Below are 19,226 nucleotides of genomic sequence, written 5' to 3'. Positions count from 1 at the left end.
GGCTGCCAGGTGGCAGAGTCAGTACAACACTGAGCCTCAGAAGACCTGAGTTCAAATCTAGTCTCAGATACTTAGTAGCTGTATGACCATGGGCAAATCACATAACTGGTTCCCTCAGTTTCCTAAACTGTAAAATGGGGATATAATAGCATCTACCTTGCCAAGCTGTTGTGAGGATCAAATGAAATATTTGTAAAGTACTTGGCACAATGCCTGGCACAAAGTAGATGCTATATAAATGCTTTTTCCCTTTCCCCACCTATTATAGAGATAAAGGAACCATTTATCTCTAAAAAGAACTTGCCACCTACAATTTAAGATTGCATTAGCTTTTGGCTGGCAAATCTGTGTTGACTTATGTTGGGTTATAGTTTACTAAAAAACCCAGATGCATTTTGCACAAATTATTATCTAGCCATATTTTCTTTATCCTGTGCCTGTAGTTTATTTTTTTGACCCAAGTGAAATCTATTGCAGCAGACTGCTGGTGGTTTACCTAATTCCTTCCCCCACTCCAATCCATCTTCCATTCAGGCTCAAAAATGATTTTCCTAAAGTGTAGGTCCAACCACATCATCGTTCTCTACAAACCCTAGTGGTTCCCTATCAGCTCCAGAATCAAATGTAAAATACTGTTGGATATTCAAAGTTGTTTGTAATCCTCCCCTTTCCATTCTTGCCATGTTCTCTTTGACCCAGCAGTAATGGCCTCCTTGTTCCATGAACAAGACACTCCATCCCTCAGCTCTGGCCATGTTTTCTCGCTGTGCTCCATGCCTGAAATGCTCTCCTTTCTCATCTCTGCCTCCTTGTTTTCTTCAAATTCCAACAAAAATTCTGTCTTCCACAGGAAGCCTTTCCCAACCCCTCCTAATTCTAGTGTCTTCCCTCTGTTAATTATTTTCTATTTATCCTGTATATAGTATTTGTATACATTTGTTTGTGGTCTTCACATAGGACTGTGAGCTCCCTGAAGGCAGGAATCATCTTTTGCCTCTTTACCATAGGGCCTGGAGCATAGTAGGTGCTTTATGTTTATTTCCTGATTTTACATTTGCCTCTGTTATATTTCAACTCTATCTTCTCCGTTTTCAGAATCATTACTATATACCCATGGTCTCCTTCCTCTATGCTTTAACCTCGTATCGTCCTTGCTGCTCCTTTTGAGCCAGTTTTTATCTTCACTAACAGACTTCCAACTTTTAGCTCCCACTTGGTACCACACATTCCTAACATCATGTAAAGTGGGCTTTTGTCCCAGTACCATGCCATATAAACTTAACTGTTACAAATCTAATGCAACTTCCCCATTTCTCAATCTCATTCTCATTTATAATAACTTACTCCTTCCCCTGCTTTTCTGACTTTTGAACAATCCTGATTCTTTGACCTCTATGTTACATTGTCCTATTTGTCTCTTTTCCATCCTGCATTGCCTTGGTTCTTCAATGACTTAGCTGTTTCCTTGGGTGGAACATTTAGTTTGCACTACACAATTTGGCATCTAATTATACTTTATTCTTCAGTTGTTTCTGAGGTGCTTTCCATGTGCTTATTTTGTACTATACTTAATATTTTTACTTCGCATACTAGAGGAGCCTAGAGCTTATTTTATTTTTAATCTAATGGGATAATACCCATAATGCACTTTGTAAACACCTAAGTGCTCTACAAATGAGAAAGCTTATCCTCTTGTTTGTCCCAACATGTAACAGGACCTTCTAGCATTACTATGTGTCATTAAGTGGCAGGTTAGTCAAATCTTTCAAAATAATTCCACTCTCACCACTAACTATAGCAGGATAATTCGGGTGGTCCAAATCAGAAATGTATTTAAAATATCCCAGCCTGACCCTCAAACTCGACAATAAACTGCTTACAGGCAAATACTATTCCTCATTTAATCTATTTCTCCCAACAAAGCCAAGCACAGCACCTCTGCACAAATAAATATTCTTTAAGTTAATGTTTTCAAGAACATAATATGTCATATCCCACCATAGTATTACCTAGCACATACTACTACTCAAATGCTGATTGATAAACAACTTTGCCTTAACAACAAGGATAATGTTGGGATGCTCAATTCAGTGTTCATTCATGACCACTGAGACTATTGTTAAAGGTACCTCATTATTTATGAGTGATTTGGGGATATGCCCTCTGACAGGGTTTAAAGACTTTCAAATCATTTTATAGAAGCCAACTATAACAAAAATTTGCTCAGATGTAAGCAGTTGAATAAGAATTGTTTTCATAGTCTGTGAAATTCCTTGAGATATCCTTCACTTTAATAATTAAATCTGGAATTAGGATATATTTTGATTCCATAAAGAGGCAATACACAAAGGACTGACTCCTATTATTTCCAGGCACCAAAGAGGAAGACTGTCAACACTTGACAATGAAAGAATTCAGAATACTAACAGGATTCTATAGTCTACCATTATCAGTTGAATATATCAGAAGACATCACCTTAATAGTCTTGACAAAATCCAAACATTAGTTCTAGACAGTAGTTCAAAATAATTTTTTCATAAATACCTATTATCAGTCAATCTTATGTTTTATAGGTGGGCAGTATGTTGGTTACAGTTTTTTTTTGAGGACTTTTTGAAAAAAACATGTAATGAAAGGTAAAAACTAACAGACATTTATTAAATGATTTACAAACAATTGCAATTGCTATCAATTATTCCATGTTTATAAAACATTCAAGTTAAGTAAAGTGCTGCAAAGGATACTTCCATAAACAGTTTTAAGACATTTTGCAACCTCCTAAATTTCTGGTTATCTGGATATATGGAGTCTACAGGTGATTAATACGGTACAATCACATTAAACTTGAATTGACGCTAAAGTACCTGTCACAGTGTTTGGTTCATAGACTTTAGTCTGAATAGACCTACTGACTTCTGGGAATTCTCCTTAGCCCAAGGTTTTTCTTATTCAGTTAAGAGTGAATAATGAACCCAAACTAAATAAAAATTGATTTTAATATAGTTCATAAAATTCTGCTCAATTATAACAAATTGTCACTTAGCCTTCCTTCATAACCATTCAAAAAATAAAACCAAGTCAGTACGTGAAAGTATGCATTTGTGCAAAGCCATGAAAATCTTACCAGTTTTCATTTGAGTAGGCACTTGCATGTTGCCTTTATTTTAATGCTCAGAAGAAGACATCATAAGTTACATTGTGAAATAATAATAATAATACCTTAGTTTTTATACAGCTCCTTTTGTCTAAGGAATTTCTTGTTTGCTCTCACAATATCATGGTGAGGTAGAGTAGAAAGAAGTACAAGAATCCTCATTTTATGGAAGGAGAACTGAGGCATATGGGTAGTTAATTGATTTACTTCAGGCCATAATAATAGAACTAGAACCCAGATTTGCTTCTTCCCATCTAGCTTAGGCCAGACTAACATAGTGGTGCAAAGGAAGGATAGGAATGCATAAATATCTAATTCTTGGACCTTCTAGCATTACCATCTATCATTAAATGGTAGTTTAGTCAAATTTTCCAGAATAATTCCACTCTCACCACTAACTATAGCAGGATAATTTGAGTGGTCCAAATCAGAAACGTATTTAAAATATCCTTGCCTGACCCTCAAACTTGACAGTAAACTGCATGCAGGCAGAAACTATTCCTAATTTAATCTGTTTCTCCCACAATGCCAAGCACAGCAGCTCTGCACAAATGGTGGAAAAATGTTAACATTAAGCACAAACTTCTTAAACAAATGGTGCTTAATATGAATGTTGACGTTGCTTAAGTTGCTTTATTTCTCTTAGACAAATACCTTATTTTTAAAACTCGAAGACAAATTTAACATTATTCTGGGGTGTGTGATACTTTTTTTATACCAAAATTTAATTTCATTAAAGAACATTGCTTTCCCCCTCTCTTGTGACATGGCTGTAAAACAGATGTTTCTTTATTAATTGAGTAAGCATTTATATTTATTGAGTGCCTAACATTCAAGGCTCTGTGCTGGACCCTGGGGAGACAAAGATCAAAAGAAAAAAAAAAACAGGTCCTGCTCCCAAAAGAGCTTACATTCTACTTGCTGAGCCTCAATTTCTTTATCTGTAAAATGAAGGGATTGGATTAGATGACTTCTAATGTCTCTTTCACCTCTAATAGTCTATGATTCTAAAAAGGTCCTTGTTGGGGGAAAATCTATTTTTAAGCTTAAAGGACAAGACAGAAAGAAAGGCCTTTCAAAATGGTAAAATAGTCATCTCTTCAAGGTTCAATTTGATCTTCCAACATAGTAAACCTCCACTTCTCTAGTATATAATCACCTCTACTGTATTATTATATACTTGTACTCAGAATGTTCTGCATGAAATTAGAGAACAATTACTCTAATACATTTAGGATCGAAAAGGTACACCTGGTTCACTTTGACTGAATTCTTTTTGATTTGATAGGAGATTTTAAAACATTTTTAAAGAGATACGGGGGAGAGATACAATGCCATAGTATGTTCTTGTGATAAAGCATGTGTAGCAAGATCACTATGGGGAAAATGCTTTTTTTTTTTTCCAATGTGCCAGATGACACACACAAGTTCTCAAACACAAGGGCAAATGCACAATCGGTTTACGACTATATCTCAAAACCAGAAAATGGATTATATACAAAAAGCCTTGACAACTACTCCTTTCATTATATGTTTCTTGGTTTAATTAATGTTTTGAGAAGAGTTCTGCTTTGTTGGATACATTATAATCACATTTATTTTTGAGCAAATAGCATTAAAGTGCACACTTGCTTACAATGCCACTCAAAGCTAGTATGTCTGATCTACTATACTTGCAATCCTGGTAACACCTTTTCCCAAGCCAACTCCCACCCAACCCTAAGCCCCTTTTTAATTTATATATTTTTTAATATCTGACCCTCTAACCTTTCATTGTTTATCCATCACACAAGTCAACTCTTGACAATCTTCTGTTAGGCTTGTCCTCTTTATACTTTTATAACTATGTGGATTGTCTTATAGGTACACTAAGGGGGGAGGGGAAAACCTGTATTTTTTCTCAACTGAGAAATTGAAATGGCTTCTATATGTTTGGACTTCCTGGACAAGAATGTTTTACAAGGAAGCACACATGAAGAAAGAAGCTGGAAACTGTTTCTTCATGTCCAGAAACTTTCATTGAATGGAATTAGGACATATTTCCCCAAAACCACACAATTTGTCTAACAAATAATTTTCCTTTGTTCCAGAATGGGCAAGATAACAAAGGCACAGACTCACTTTGTACCAAAAAGGACAAGCAAACACAACCACTAGGCACCTACAGACACAAAAGCACTGCAATAACAAATACAAAATGTCAAAAGTCTTATGCAACTTTTCTCCCTACAATATTTGGCAAATTCAGTCTAGATTTTCAATACCTCAGAAAGAAAAAAAAATAAATAAGGTACACTACATTAAACCATAGGATTACCTATAATTTGTCTTTAGGAAGATAAAAGGTAAACAAAAGAAAAGGAGAGAAAAATAGGCTTCCTATATGCTGGGATTATCCTTCCTTTCTGAGGGTCCCAGGTGACCATGTTCATCTTTTAAAATGCCAGCTATAGTAGGTTTTATTGTAATAGCAGACATGGTCCCTCAGTTTCACATTAATAAATTGGCTTAATGTCTTTCTTTGTTCCTTAATAACAAATCTGTCCCTTATAACAAATTTAGTTATTTAAAGATTATCCAAAAAGTTTTTGTAATATTTTGATAGATAAAATCTATTCCAGAACCCAAATCATCAAGAGATTACATGTGTAGACTTAAAATGACTAATAAATACATTTCCAAACAAAGTGAATTCCTCTGTTGTCTAAAACTACCCAAACCAGGGGTATGGGACTAAATAATTCTGCTTGGCGGCTGACGTTCACAAACCACAGCACAGACTGGAGAGCTCCACGGTTTTAGAGGCTACTGTTTCATCAGCTAATGTAGGAGATAAATACATCTTCAGCCCATATCTGTGTAGGAAGAAACATCAGCACTCACAAAATCCCTATCACAAGCACCTGACAAACAGAAAACAAAATACAACAAATTGTTTACATCATGATCAGCATCTGCATGACATAGCAATACTTGCTTTTTGATGGCAATTGATTTAGGAGCAGGCCACTTTACAAATCTATAAGCCTACAACTGCAGAAATAACCTGGAAATGTATCAGCCTATTCAAAAAGTTTAAAATAATGGCTTATGTAAAATCATTTTATTTTCCTACTTAATTCCTTTTGATAGTGCTGTCCAAGTTCCTAAATTTAAAAAAAAAAATATGGGAAGATTCTTTAACATCAAATTTTAAAAACTTTCAAAATACTAGGGGGAAAGGATAGCATAAAGCTATTTATGTTATGTTTGCAACACCTGTCTTTTCTGTGCTACAATAAACTGCTTTGCAGGCTTGAAAAATGAAGTATGATGAAAAGGATGGAGAATCTTGGGGAGTTATATAACTCTAAAATTTGACCTTTTCTTTTTAAAGAAAAATCTGTTAATATTCCTCTCTGATAACACAATGGATATAGAATTTGCTTCCATGCTAATAAGTCAAGGTATAATGATCAGAAACATTAAATTTCCAGTTTCAGCTGATATATATCCAGTTAATTCACTGCAGAAGTGAAAATAGGACAACAAATCTAAAGTAATAGTTAAAGCTCACAGCTCATATAATTTTCTTTTTTTTTCTTTTTGTTTGTTTTAAATTTTTTTTTGTGGTTTATTTCTGCTCTGTTGCAACCTTTGATTCCCAAGTTAATGGCCTCCCAGCAGATTTGAAAGGAAGCCTGAAGATTTCTTTTGTTGTGGTTCTGCATCCTGGTCTTGTGTAAGTCCCAGTTCACTCTCTATTTGATCAAGCTCTGACTGGTCCAGTAGTTCAAAATCATCACCTTCTTCTGTGTCTGTGTCTTCCCCTGGGCTAGGTGCAGGCTGGGAAGATGCTTTCTGCACTCCCTGCTGCAACTGGTCTTTGATGGCAGCAGACATTGCAGCTACAATGACATCACCAGCAAGATTACCCATCAAGTGAATGGTTTGGTCACTGCTCAGAGGAAGGGTGAGACCAGCTGCTGACTGCCTCTCTTTGCTCTGTCTGTGGCCACTATCCATCTGCTCTTTTTTTCTTCTGTACTGGATGGGCAAACCAAGGCTCAACTCATCTTCATCATTTGTTCCTGTGCCATTTTCTAGAGATGGAAATTCTGAAAGATCTCTAGAGAATGCCTCCTCTGGTCGGTCGAGATCTATGAGATAATTAAGATAAGCATGTAAGAAATCTGAAATAAAATTCTTCAATGCAAAGGATGATTTATTTTAGTCTGAACTCCCAGGCAGTCTATAAAATGGACAGCTTTTTCTGCATCACCGTGAACCAGCAGAGATCTGAGACTGAAAGGGATTTCCTAGGAAAATTAAATATTGAACCTTCCTCCACTACAAATTTTCCAAAATCTGCTGACTCAGAGTCCTAGGACAGCACAAAGTAGATAATGCCAAGCGACACGGTGTGTGCGTAACCTGTAATCAACTGTACATGTTGTGGCACACACTGAACAACTGGCCAATGTCCAGTATCATCTTGATGGGCTGGTTAATGTTTAATTTCCAATGCAAATCAGAACAAGAGACGCTCTCCTCCTTGTGGTATGAACAGCATATATCGATATCAAATTGGAAATAATCACAAAATTAAAAGTGTTCTCACACATCAAGTTCTGCTTCTCACTGATGACTGTGTGTAATTAACTCCTCAGGCAAACCTGGGCCTTTAGCCTGTGGCTGAATGTGTTAGCTGTAACATACATGAGAAACTTTCAATATCCCTATGTGTGTTTCTTTAGGGAAAAAGATAATAGAAGTCATATCTACCTCAGCTCCATATTCAATATAAGAATTTGGAGAGATAGACCTGATACTCATCCCTTTGAATCTCCACAGAGTAAAGTTGACCTTGAGTGTCCTGTTTACTTAGTCTCTGCCTAACAGGAATATCTTAAAATTCTTTTCATAAAGCACATAGTAAGCACTTGATACTTCTATCTTCAGACACATACTGAGTTAATTACTCTTTTGCTAATGTAACAGTTGAGTCACTGCTAGTATTTAAGTCTTTAATTTTAGTACAAAATGGGGACCGGGGGGGGGGGGGGACAACAAATGGAGCTTACCCTAAAAGTGAGCTGGGATGTAGTTGAACTATTATTTCTACTAAAGCCCTAATCTCATATTATTATCAGGCATGACTCCGTGATAGCATGGAAGTGAAGCTGAGGTCTCATAAGATCAGAGATTTAGAGATAGAAAGAACCTTCAAGGACACAGGCCAACTTCATTTCACTGAGGAAACTGAAGCACTGCCTTTGGGAACTCTCCCCTCTCTCTGACTGGAGAGGGTAGAGGGTGGACATTGGAGACATCCTCCCTGGTCCTCCACAAAAAAGGAGGGCTCTCTGGGAATTCACTTCATCATTTTCCACTCAGCTCCTTTCCTGGACTACTTATCTCCAAAACTCATCATTCTGCAAGATGAAATCAACCCTGAAACTCTCACCTCCTCAGACCACCTCCTTCCCTGGCTGCAGGATTTTATGATGGCCTCCATGCTTCCCTGCACTCCCAGCTATTCAGCTTCTATCTATGTGTTACCTTCCCCCATGAGATTGTTAACTCCTTGAGGGCAGGGACTGTCTTATGCCTTTCTTTGTATCCCTAGAACTTAGCACGATGCTTGGCACATAATAGGTACTTAATAAATTTTTCTTGATTCTGAAAGAGAAGCTAAGTGACTTTTCCAGATCACAGATCCAGTAAACATCTGAGGCAAAAGTTGAACCTCATTCTTCCTGATTCAAGTCCAAGGTACTACCCCACTACACCCTATGCTGCCTGTGAAGCACAAACCCTGGCAAGTCCTAGCAGGCTAGACAGTCTTCAAATACAAGCCCAGAGGTTGACCATTCTGCACAAGGACCAGCACAGCTAAGCATAGGCAGACTCCTCATCTGAGGATTGGCCAGTAGGTGACAGTTGTTTTTCACTGTAGGAACTCAAGACAGCTAGATGGCTCCATGGCTAGAGCACTGAACCTGGAGTCAGGAAGACCCAAGTTCAGATCCTACATCTGACATGGATTAGCTGTGTGACCTAGGGCAAGTCACCTAACCTGCCTGCCTCAGTTTCCTCATCTGTAAAATGGGGATAATAACAGCATATCTCCAGGGTGAGAATTAAAAAATTTTAAGGCACTATATAAATGCTATTATTATTATTATTACTGTTATTATTAACCAAGGTATACAAGGATTCTGGTCTGCATTCAGGGAATAAAGACTAATAACTACACTGATAAAATCACAGTTTCTTGAAGGATCAAAATAAATGTTATTTGAAGGGGTGATTTTTCTACCAGGTTTTCTGTACCTCTCCAAAATGGTTCAATGGTACAAGTGGATAGAGTGCAAGACTTGGATTTAGAAAGACCTGAGTGTGCATCCTGTCTCAGGCACTAACTAGCTATGTGTCCCTGGGCAAGTCACTTAACCTCTCTCAACTTTAGTTTCCTAGTCTGTAAATACTACTTAAATTCTACCTAGCAAGGCTGTTGTGGACATCAAATGAGATAATGTATATAAAATGCTTTACAAACATTAAAAGTGCTACATAAATTATTATTATCATTTATTGTCCCTGCCACACTTAACTAAGTGCTAGCACTACCAAACATTCATTTTTGCAACTGTTACTAAGCCTCTGAAGATCTTTTCCCTCTTTTCTCAGTACAGTACCTTAGGGCAAAGAGCTCCTTTATTGTATACTTCAAAATAAGACTTCAGTCCTTGAAGACTTGCATATATTCAACAATCCACAACAGAATAATGGAACCGTCTAGAAGGCTAGCAATCACCTGGTACCTTGCATTTCACATATGACAAAGCCCCTGAGGCCCAGAAGTTGGTGAGATGAGTGACAGGCTTGAGATCACACAAAGAGGCAGAACTAAGACAGAGCCCAGGGCTCCTGAGACTCAAGCCACTGTTGTCTAGACTGTAGCACCTTCCTCATTCGTTCATTAAGTATGCATTTTTCTTCATTGTAAAATACATTGAAAATGGAAGACACTGATTTTTCTGAGGGGCTGGTTTTTATTATGCTTCTACTTCTGCTACTTGGATTTGTAATTTCTAATAGAAATAAAATTCCTCCCCCTCCACTGATGGAGATCCACAGCTTCTCTATAACTTGGTAGATAATCTTCAGTAATTGCTGTGATTAAAAAAAAAAATCAGTCTCAATCCATAGTCCTGCAGCCATCAAGTAATGAACTTCTCCAAACTTGGTCAGGTTGTTTCCTCAAAACCTTCCTAGTTTGCTAAGACCTGGCAGAGCCAGTGCTCCTTTTGCATAGCTTTAGAGAATCTGAGGGTCGCCCCCATGCCTTGACGTCCAGTCAAACATCAAAGCACATACAGTGAGCAATCGGAGGTCAGGCAAAGCTAGGAGTAATACTGATAAGATTCTCCTCTAGGTTTTAGTGATGGTCTTGGAGGGCAGATATACTGCTATACTGATCTAAGTGGATTTATCCAAAACTTACACAATCTGTTATATTGAATTTATACAAAAACAATTAAATCTTCCATATTTTATATGAGGATATGCAAAAAAGAGGGGGGAGGAAGGAGTCACTTACCATAACTCACTACCTTCACCTGTCTCTCTCAAGTATTAAGTGAGGGAAGATAGTTCCTGAATATAGGCAGTGTGGTTGACAGAGTAGTAGATACAAAAGTATCAGGATTTGAAGTCAAAAGGACCTAATTTCAAATCCCACCTGTTGCGAGTATCCTGTATCACACTGAGGAAACCTAAGCTCGTTTCTCCATCTGAAAAATGAAGGGGTTGGCCAATAGAGTCTATGTTCTCTTCAAGCTAGAAATGTATGCTCCTTTAAGAGGTCTGTCTCCAAATATCTACCCCATATACAAATGTTACAGCAAAAGATTAAGTATTTTTGCATAATGTTTTAATAACAATTTAAGCTGTCAAAAAGCAATGGCATCCATTACATTAAGAGACAGCTAGGTGACACAGTAAATAAGAGTGCCAGGCCTGGAGTCAGAAGAACCTGAGTTTGAATCCAGCCTCAGATACTAACTAGTTGTGTGACCCTGGGCAAGTCACTTAACTTCTCTTTGCTTCAATTTTCTCAACAACAAAATGGGGAACAAAAAAAGTACCTGCCTCCCAGGGTGGTTGTTGCAAGGATCAAATGAAATATATGTAAAGCACTTAGCACAGTGCCTGTAGTAGGCACTATATAAATGCTAGTTATTATCATCATCATCCTCATCATCATTATTAAAGTTACATACCATCAGAAGTGTCCGTCTGTGGAGTACATCCTTCAGATAGATTGAAGGTGCCATTATCAGTCCAAGATACCTCTGATACGTCTGTGTCAGACACAGATAGCTCTTTGGCAACAGTTGTAAGGCTAACCTGTGACAAATTAGAAAAGTCAAATATTAAATTTGTACTCCAACCATCTCTCCTTGTGCAAACACTAAGAAAAGTAGTTGTGAGATAAAAATGACAGATAATTTAACAAATGTGTGTTTTCCTTATGGAGTTAATCACTTATCAGAAATGTTCCAATTCAACCATAATGAACATCCAGCTTTGTTGAAGGTAAGTGAATTTACAGTCAAACTCAAAAGAGAACAACTGAAAATTAAACACAAAGTACCTTAGGACAAAGGGCTGAAAAGTCTAATTCACTGTCATCTTTGTGACTTTTTTCTTTATCTGCCTCTGTTGAGAAAGAAAATGTATATATAAGCTTTCAGTTTCCTAGCTTTTCTACAAGTACTGCATCTTGTCTACCATGGCCTTCCTCTTCATGCCCATCCCACATTTCTCAAATTCTCAAACACTTCCAAATCTTGAATGTTTTCACAGCAGGAACCTCATTTATGAGCAGAATAAATTATTTATACAGAGAACTATCATTGTCTCAGAGAAGCTGAGAGGGAAGTCAAGTTTTCCTACTTCTCTTTCCATCCCTCCCCCTTGTTATAATTATTCTCTATTCCCACCATCATTCTTTTCTTATTTCTTCTTTAGGCTTTCTCAACTCCATAATATCAATATCCCATTCTCAAATTAATGAAACTTAAAACTAAGTAATTTAATCAGAAATAACAAAATATAAAATGTTTAAATCTTTCACTATCAAAGCTTCCCCAATTTTAAACTCATTTATTCAATAAATGCAAAGTAATGGATGAAACATTTGGGGGGGGTGAGAGGGATATATAAAAACAAATAGTCCACAAGGAGCTTGCTGTACTGAGAATTTAGATAGAAAATAATCCTTAAAGGTTTCTAATAATTGAAATAAAATGTATCTTCTTTTATTTTGGCAAGGCAATCAGGGTTAAGTGACTTGCACAGGGTCACACAGCTAGTTGAGTATCATGTATCTGGATTTGAACCCTCCTGACTCCAGGTCCAGTGCTCTATCCACTGTGCCAACCTAGTTGCCCCTAAAAATGTGTTTTTGTTTTTGTTTTTTTGAAGCAGTAGAAACAGTACTCACAAACTTCTTAAATCGAATTTGACAAAATCATGTAAGTATGCCTCATATTTCATATGTGGAACCTATGTTTCAAACCTCACTTACCAGATCTCTCTCGCCGCTTTTGGTTAATATATTCTCCTATTCCAAAATCTAGTTTCAGCAGAAATGACTTGATCTTGCTGTATACTCTTTGTCCAAATTCATTGCACTTAAATAATGGACACAAAAAGGCACAGAGTACTAAAAGAAAGAAAAAGGAAAGAAAGTATTTATTTTCAAGGGCTCAGAATTCTAGAGAAAAAAAGGCACCAAGTGTTCCTTGCTGTCAAATAAGTGTTTATTTCTTAGGGAAAGTACTGCGAAGTAGACAGAATAGAAATCATGAACACAAAATAACGTACTGATTTCACAAACAAGGGAGCCTTTCAGTTTCCCTTTATCATCTTCATCATCACCATCGTTGCCACAGACAGCTTTAACAATAGGCCTTGTTCAAAAGCTGGAGGTAAACCAGAGTTCTATCCATTCATGACCTCGCAACCTGAAAACTGTAAGCCAAGGGACTTGTACGTGGGCAATTTCATTTTCAGGGTAAATAAATTTCAGAGATTCAGTATGATATGCCGGAAAGAAGACAGGAATTGGGGTCAAATGACCAGGGATGTAGTTGTAGCTCTGCCACTTAATAGTCCCTTAGTTTCTTCATTGATAAAATAAGATATGTTGGCAGAGTAGATGTTGAGCCTTGATCTAGTTCTTCCTATAAAACCATCAATCAACAAGTATTTTATTAGGCACTTAGTCCTAGGCACATAATGCTATGTGTTGGGAATTTTTTTAAAAGCAAAAACAGTCCCTGCCTTCAAGGAGCTTACATCTAATAGAGAAAACATGTATAAATAAGGACATAGGAAGTAAATTTGGAAGTTGGAAGGTAACCCTGGAAGGGACAACAGGAGCAGCAGCAGGGGGCTTTAGCAAATGCCTTCTGGAGGAGGGGGCACTCAAGCAAGCTGCATCTTAAAGGAAGCCAAAGGTTCTCATAGAGAATTGTATTTACCACAATTATATTTATTACACTACAAATACAGGAGAAATTAAACAAAGATAAGAGGGTACACTTACATACAAAGTAGGAGAGTATGACTCCAGGAATGTAACTTCCTAAGATTGTAAAAAACGTGCACACGCTGCAGACCAGGAGGCAAAACTAGAAGTTGAACCAAAAAAAAAAGAGCTGACATTCGGTATTCTTAGGATGAAGACATTTTATTATTGCTGCAAAAACACCACCCCCAAAATTACTTTTATAAGTTATTTGATATGGATTTTAAAAATAACTAGCCAAACTTACATTTATAATTAATTCAAGTAAAAAAAAAACAAAAACCTTAAACTTAGGGATATCCCTAACAATTATTCTTGCCCCCTCGGCATCACCTTTCATTGTGTTTTTTCATCTACTCCTGTACTTTTGTTTATTTCTTTTTATTGTGTTATAATGAATATGATGAATGCATATGCTGCTCTAGTTTGACTTTCTTCACTTGGTATTACCTTATAAGGAGTATATTTGCCATTCTTGATCACATACTTCATATTATATGCATATTACAAAACAAAAATATATTATTTCAGCATTATTGATAGGAAAAGTTTTTCAAACAACCATTTTCATATATATATTCATAATTCATATCATTATTTCATATCATTTCATATTTCATGCCCTTCCTTGGCAACAGACCAACAGTAGCCTCACATCAATACTTGCTCATAATAATGTTAAAGGATACACAGGGCTAACTGATAATACAGTGAGTTATAGCCCTAATTAATTATGATGATAACATTGCTGCCAAATGCAAAAAGATAGAAAACTTGATGTTACTTAGTAAATGTCTTTTCAATAAAGCATCATTTTTTGATCAGAAGATCAGAATTTTAAAAGGCTGGTGCCTGCTGGACATGGACTGTACCAGGAAACATAGGCTGGAAAGAGGAGGTACATAGGTGAGTCTATAAAGGCATCCCCAAATCTGGGAGTCCTGGTGAAATCCTGATGACTGGAGCCTCCAAAATGAACTATAATACCCGACAAGCATTATGAGATTTTTATACTGGCTCAGATCAAGCTAAGAGGAAATGAGAGGAAAAGTTACTTCGTGGCTTATGTTATTTGAATATAACAAATTATTTTTATATTAGGTATCTTCTCTTTGGTCTAGGTTATAGTAAACTTATTAAGTGTATTTTAGTTAATGAGCTATATAAAAATTCAATTCTCTACCCTGTCCACTCTTGTCAGGACAGAGTTTTCTAAACTCTGCATGAGTTTCCCTGAGGGATTGTTACACTATGTTACACCTATTTTGTACACAGGAGAGGAGGGATAATGTGAATTATTCTGTTGTCTGTTTAGAGTCCTGAGTACATTACTTTCCCTATTCTGTGTAATTAAATATTTGCTATTTCATTCGTGACTCTTGTATGACCTAGGAATAGTGTATACTAGAATGAGATTTTGAGCCACATTTGTGTAATTAGGACACAACCACCTCCACTGAACTGGAGGAACCCAGGGTTACCAGAGCTAGGGGAATACCATGGTTAAAAGGAATTTGGGGGAAAAAAATGTGAGAAAGGGATACATACCTTCTGATAAAGAAGTGATTAAAAGAAGAAGGACTAAATTTCCTATTAACTTTTTATTTACAACCTTTGACATGAGAAAAATAAAGGCAACCTAATGAAATATGAAGAAATTAAGATGTGGAACAAAATTAGGAACACCTAGGGTCCAAAACAGACTACAGAATACTTTTAGTGATCCAAGCTTCTCTCTGAATACTGATCATCCTTTACAACAATGACAATTTTTTCAGTAATGCTGTATGGCTGATAGTTAAGGAACATCGCATGCATCAAGAGCAATGGAGAAGGCATGTGAGCATACAGTAGCACATTGCCAACAACAATTAGATGGGAGAAGGGGCATAAAGATATCATCAAGGAGATTTGTGGCTGGAAAGAAAAACAGGCTGCTCACACAGGAGGAAGGTGAAACAGCCAAGGATAACAGTTTGTGTTGTTCCACTGGTATTCTTGCTACAATCTTAGTAATAATAACAATAGCTAGCATTCTCAATGTAGCACTTCCAAGTTTGCAAAACACTTAAAAATATCTCCTTTTACTCTCACAACCACCCCAGAGGTAGGTGCCTTATTTTACAGATAGGGAAATGGAGGCAGACAGAGGGTAAGTGACTTTGCTCAGTCACACAGCTTATTAAACCTCAAGTCTGAGGCTCAATCTGAACTAAGGTCATCCTGCCTCCAGATCCAGCATCTCTCCAACAGGTCACCTAGTGACCTCGAAAAGAAGGCCCCAGTACAATAATTTCTTTAAGAAAACTTTAAAAGAAAATCTTTTGGACAAGTTTTAAAATATCTCAGAGTAGAACTAAAGATTCTAATACAGGAATAATAAGAGTGACTGTAATCTCTAGTGCTCAAGGGGAGTGGAAGACAAGGGAACTTGAGGGTTCCAAGGTAGAAGACTATTATTAGTGCTACCACACCTAGGGGCAGCCCTCTTCCCACAGGGCTCAACTTAGAAGTTGCTGAAAAAGTAAAGGGGGCCCCTCTACAACTATGTTGCCAAAGTGACTAGTCTCACAGGAGGCATTATTGTGCAGTTTCCCCATGTGATACCTCTCAGTTATTCTCCCTTCAAAAAGGTCAAAGAAGTCCTGTACTTGAGACACCTCCTTCCCCACAAATTCAATTCACAAACATTTATTAAGGGTTATTATTTATTTTGTGTCAAAAAGGATTTCAATAATATTTATTTCATTTGTTCTCTTTTGTCCTTAGTATTTCTACCAAATGCTCCCTTTTTTACAATAAGGTAAATGTGATTCTCTAACTTTCAGTTTGGAAATCAAGCTGTCACAAATTTCTTAGACAGAAACTTCCCAAATACATTCATTCATTCATTCATTTATTTTTGAAGGGAAAAGGGAAGAAAGAAATTAGTTTTATTTTCCCACAGCAGTAGCCAAAGGAGAATGATGCTGAATTCAAAAAGTGCTTTATGGCTTATGTCGTTTGAATATAACAAATGATTTTTAAAATCAGGTAGCTGTTCCTTGGTCTGGATTACAAGAAATCTCAAATTCAGAATATAAGCATGCCTGACTTTATGATGATACAATATAGCATCCATACCTCTCTAAAACCCTTTTTATAAAAACATTCATTTATATGATAACCTTTATAAGATCCTTTCTTCAGTGAGACAGATTGTTCAAGCATTATTTTTTTTGCTATTTCCTTAATTTTTTTAAGAATGTAATCATTTATTTATTTTTAGTTTTCAACATTTACTTTCACAAGATTTTGAGTTCCAAATTTTCATCCTGTCTCACCCCTCCCCCCACCCCAAGATGGCATGCATTCTGAATATCCCTTCCCCTAGTCTGCCTTCCCTTCTATCTCTCCCCCCCTTCTCTTATTCCCTTCCCCTTCTGTTTTTCTGTAGGGCAGGATAGATTTCTGTACCCCATTTCCTGTATTTCTTAATTCCCAACTGCATGTGAAAACATTTTTTTTAACATGTGTTTTTAAAACTCTGGGTTCCAAATTTTCTCCCTTCCTCCCTCCCCACCCCGCCATTGAAAAGGCAAGCAACTCAATATAGGCTATATGTGTGCAGTTATGCAAAACACTTCCATAGTAGACATGCTGTGAAAAACTAACTCTATTTCCCTTAATCCTATCCCGTCCCCCCATTTATTCTATTCTTTCTTTTGTCCCTGTCCCTCCTCAGAAGTACTTGTTTCTGATTACCCCCTTTCCCAATCTGCCCTCCCCTCTATCATCCCCCTACTCTCTTGTTCCCTTCCCCCCCCATTTTCCTGCAGGGTAAGACAGATTTCCATACCCAATTGAGTGTGTATGTTATTCCCTCCTTAAGTCAAATCCTATGAGAATAAGATTGACTCATTCCCTCTCACCTTCCCCTGTTTCCCCTCCACTGTAAGAGTCTTTTCTGTTTTTTTTTTGTGAGATAATTTACCCCGTTCTACCTCTCTCTTTCACATTCTCCTAGTATAATCCTCTCACCCCTTAATTTTATTCTCCAGATATGACTCCTTCATCTTCAACTCACCCTGTGCCCTCTATCTATCTATACACACACACACACACACACACACACATATAATTTTTCCCCCCATCTACTCTAATACTGACCAAGATCTCATGAATTACAAATATCATCTTTCCATGTAGGAATGTAAACAGTTCAACCTTAATAAGTCTCTTGATTTCTCTTTCCTGTTTACCTCTTCATGTTCCACTTGAGTCTTATATTTGAAAGTCAAATTTTCTATTCAGCTCTGGTCTTTTCATCAAGAATGTTTGAAAGTCCTCTATTTCACTGAATGACCATTTTTTCCCCTGAAGGATTATACTCAGTTTTGCTGGGTAGGTGATTCTTGGTTGTAATCCTATCTCCTTTGCCCTCCGGAATATTATATTCCATGCCCTGCGGTCCCTTAATGCAGAAGCTGCTAAATCTTGTGTCATCCTGATTGTGTTTCCACAATATTTGAATTGTTTCTTTCTGGCTGCTTGTAATATTTTCTCCTTGTCCTGGGAACTCTGGAATTTGGCTACAATGTTCCTAGGGGTTTTCCTTTGGGGATCTCTTTCAGGAAGAGATCGGTGGATTCTTTCAATCTCTATTTTGCCCTCTGGTTCTAAGATATCAGGACAGTTTTCCTTGATAATTTCTTGAAAGATGATGTCTAGGCTCTTTTTTTGATCATGGCTTTCAGATAGTCCAGTAATTTTTAAATTCTCTCTCCTGGATCTATTTTCCAGGTCAGTTAAAGTTTTTCCAATGAGGTATTTCACATTGTTTTCTTATTTTTCATTCTTTTGGATTTGTTTTACAGTGTCTTGATTTCTCATAAAGTCACTAGCTTCCAATTGCTCTAATTTTTAAGGAAGTATTTTCTTCAGTAATCTTTTGGACTTCCTTTTCCATTTGTCCAATTTTGCTTTTTAGGGCATTCTTCTCCTCATTGGCTTTTTGGACTTCTTTTGCCATTTGGGTTAGGCTATTTTTTAAGGTGTTATTTTCTTCAGTATTTTTTGGGGTCTCCTTTAGCAAGCTGTTGACTTGTTTTTCATGATTTTCTTGCATCACTCTCAGTTTTTCCTCTACTTCTCTTACTTGCTTCTCAAAATCCCTTTTGAGCTCTTCCATGGCCTGGGACTGATTCATATTTTTCTTGGAGACTTTGGATGTAGGAGCTTTGGCTTCGTTGTCTTCTTCTGGTTGTATGTTTTGATCTTCTTTGTCACCAAAGTAAGATAATATAGTCTGACTCTTTTTGTGATGCTTACTCATGATCCTGGCCAATTACTTGGGTTTTAAACTCTTTGTTAAGGTAAGAGTCTGCTTCCAATGTGAAGAGTGTACTGTCCCAAGCTTCAGGGGTTTGTACAGCTGTTTTCAGAGATACTTCTAGGGACCTGAAAAGTGTCAGTTCTTCCAAGGTGCTATGATAAGGGGCGAGGTGTTT

At 37.0% G+C, this 19,226-nt stretch overlaps 1 protein-coding gene across 2 annotated transcripts in view; it reads right to left on the bottom strand.

Annotated features, from left to right (window-relative positions):
• Positions 1 to 4,507: 4,507 nt before the first annotated feature.
• RETREG1 (reticulophagy regulator 1) overlaps positions 4,508 to 19,226 on the bottom strand; it is a 171,545-nt gene continuing 156,826 nt past the window's right edge. For both annotated transcript variants that reach the window (XM_027868895.1, XM_027868896.1), the window contains 5 exons: positions 13,756 to 13,840; positions 12,733 to 12,870; positions 11,797 to 11,861; positions 11,423 to 11,549; positions 4,508 to 7,294 (listed from right to left, as the gene is read on the bottom strand). In XM_027868895.1, the coding sequence (XP_027724696.1) occupies positions 6,804 to 7,294; positions 11,423 to 11,549; positions 11,797 to 11,861; positions 12,733 to 12,870; positions 13,756 to 13,840 (906 nt within the window). In that variant the 3' untranslated portion in view covers positions 4,508 to 6,803. The remainder of the gene's footprint in view (positions 7,295 to 11,422; positions 11,550 to 11,796; positions 11,862 to 12,732; positions 12,871 to 13,755; positions 13,841 to 19,226) is intronic.

The sequence above is a fragment of the Vombatus ursinus genome, unplaced genomic scaffold, assembly GCF_900497805.2.
Source record: "Vombatus ursinus unplaced genomic scaffold, bare-nosed wombat genome assembly UNPS02014791.1, whole genome shotgun sequence".
Taxonomy (NCBI): domain Eukaryota; kingdom Metazoa; phylum Chordata; class Mammalia; order Diprotodontia; family Vombatidae; genus Vombatus; species Vombatus ursinus.
This window is presented reverse-complemented; position numbering and strand designations above follow the sequence as displayed.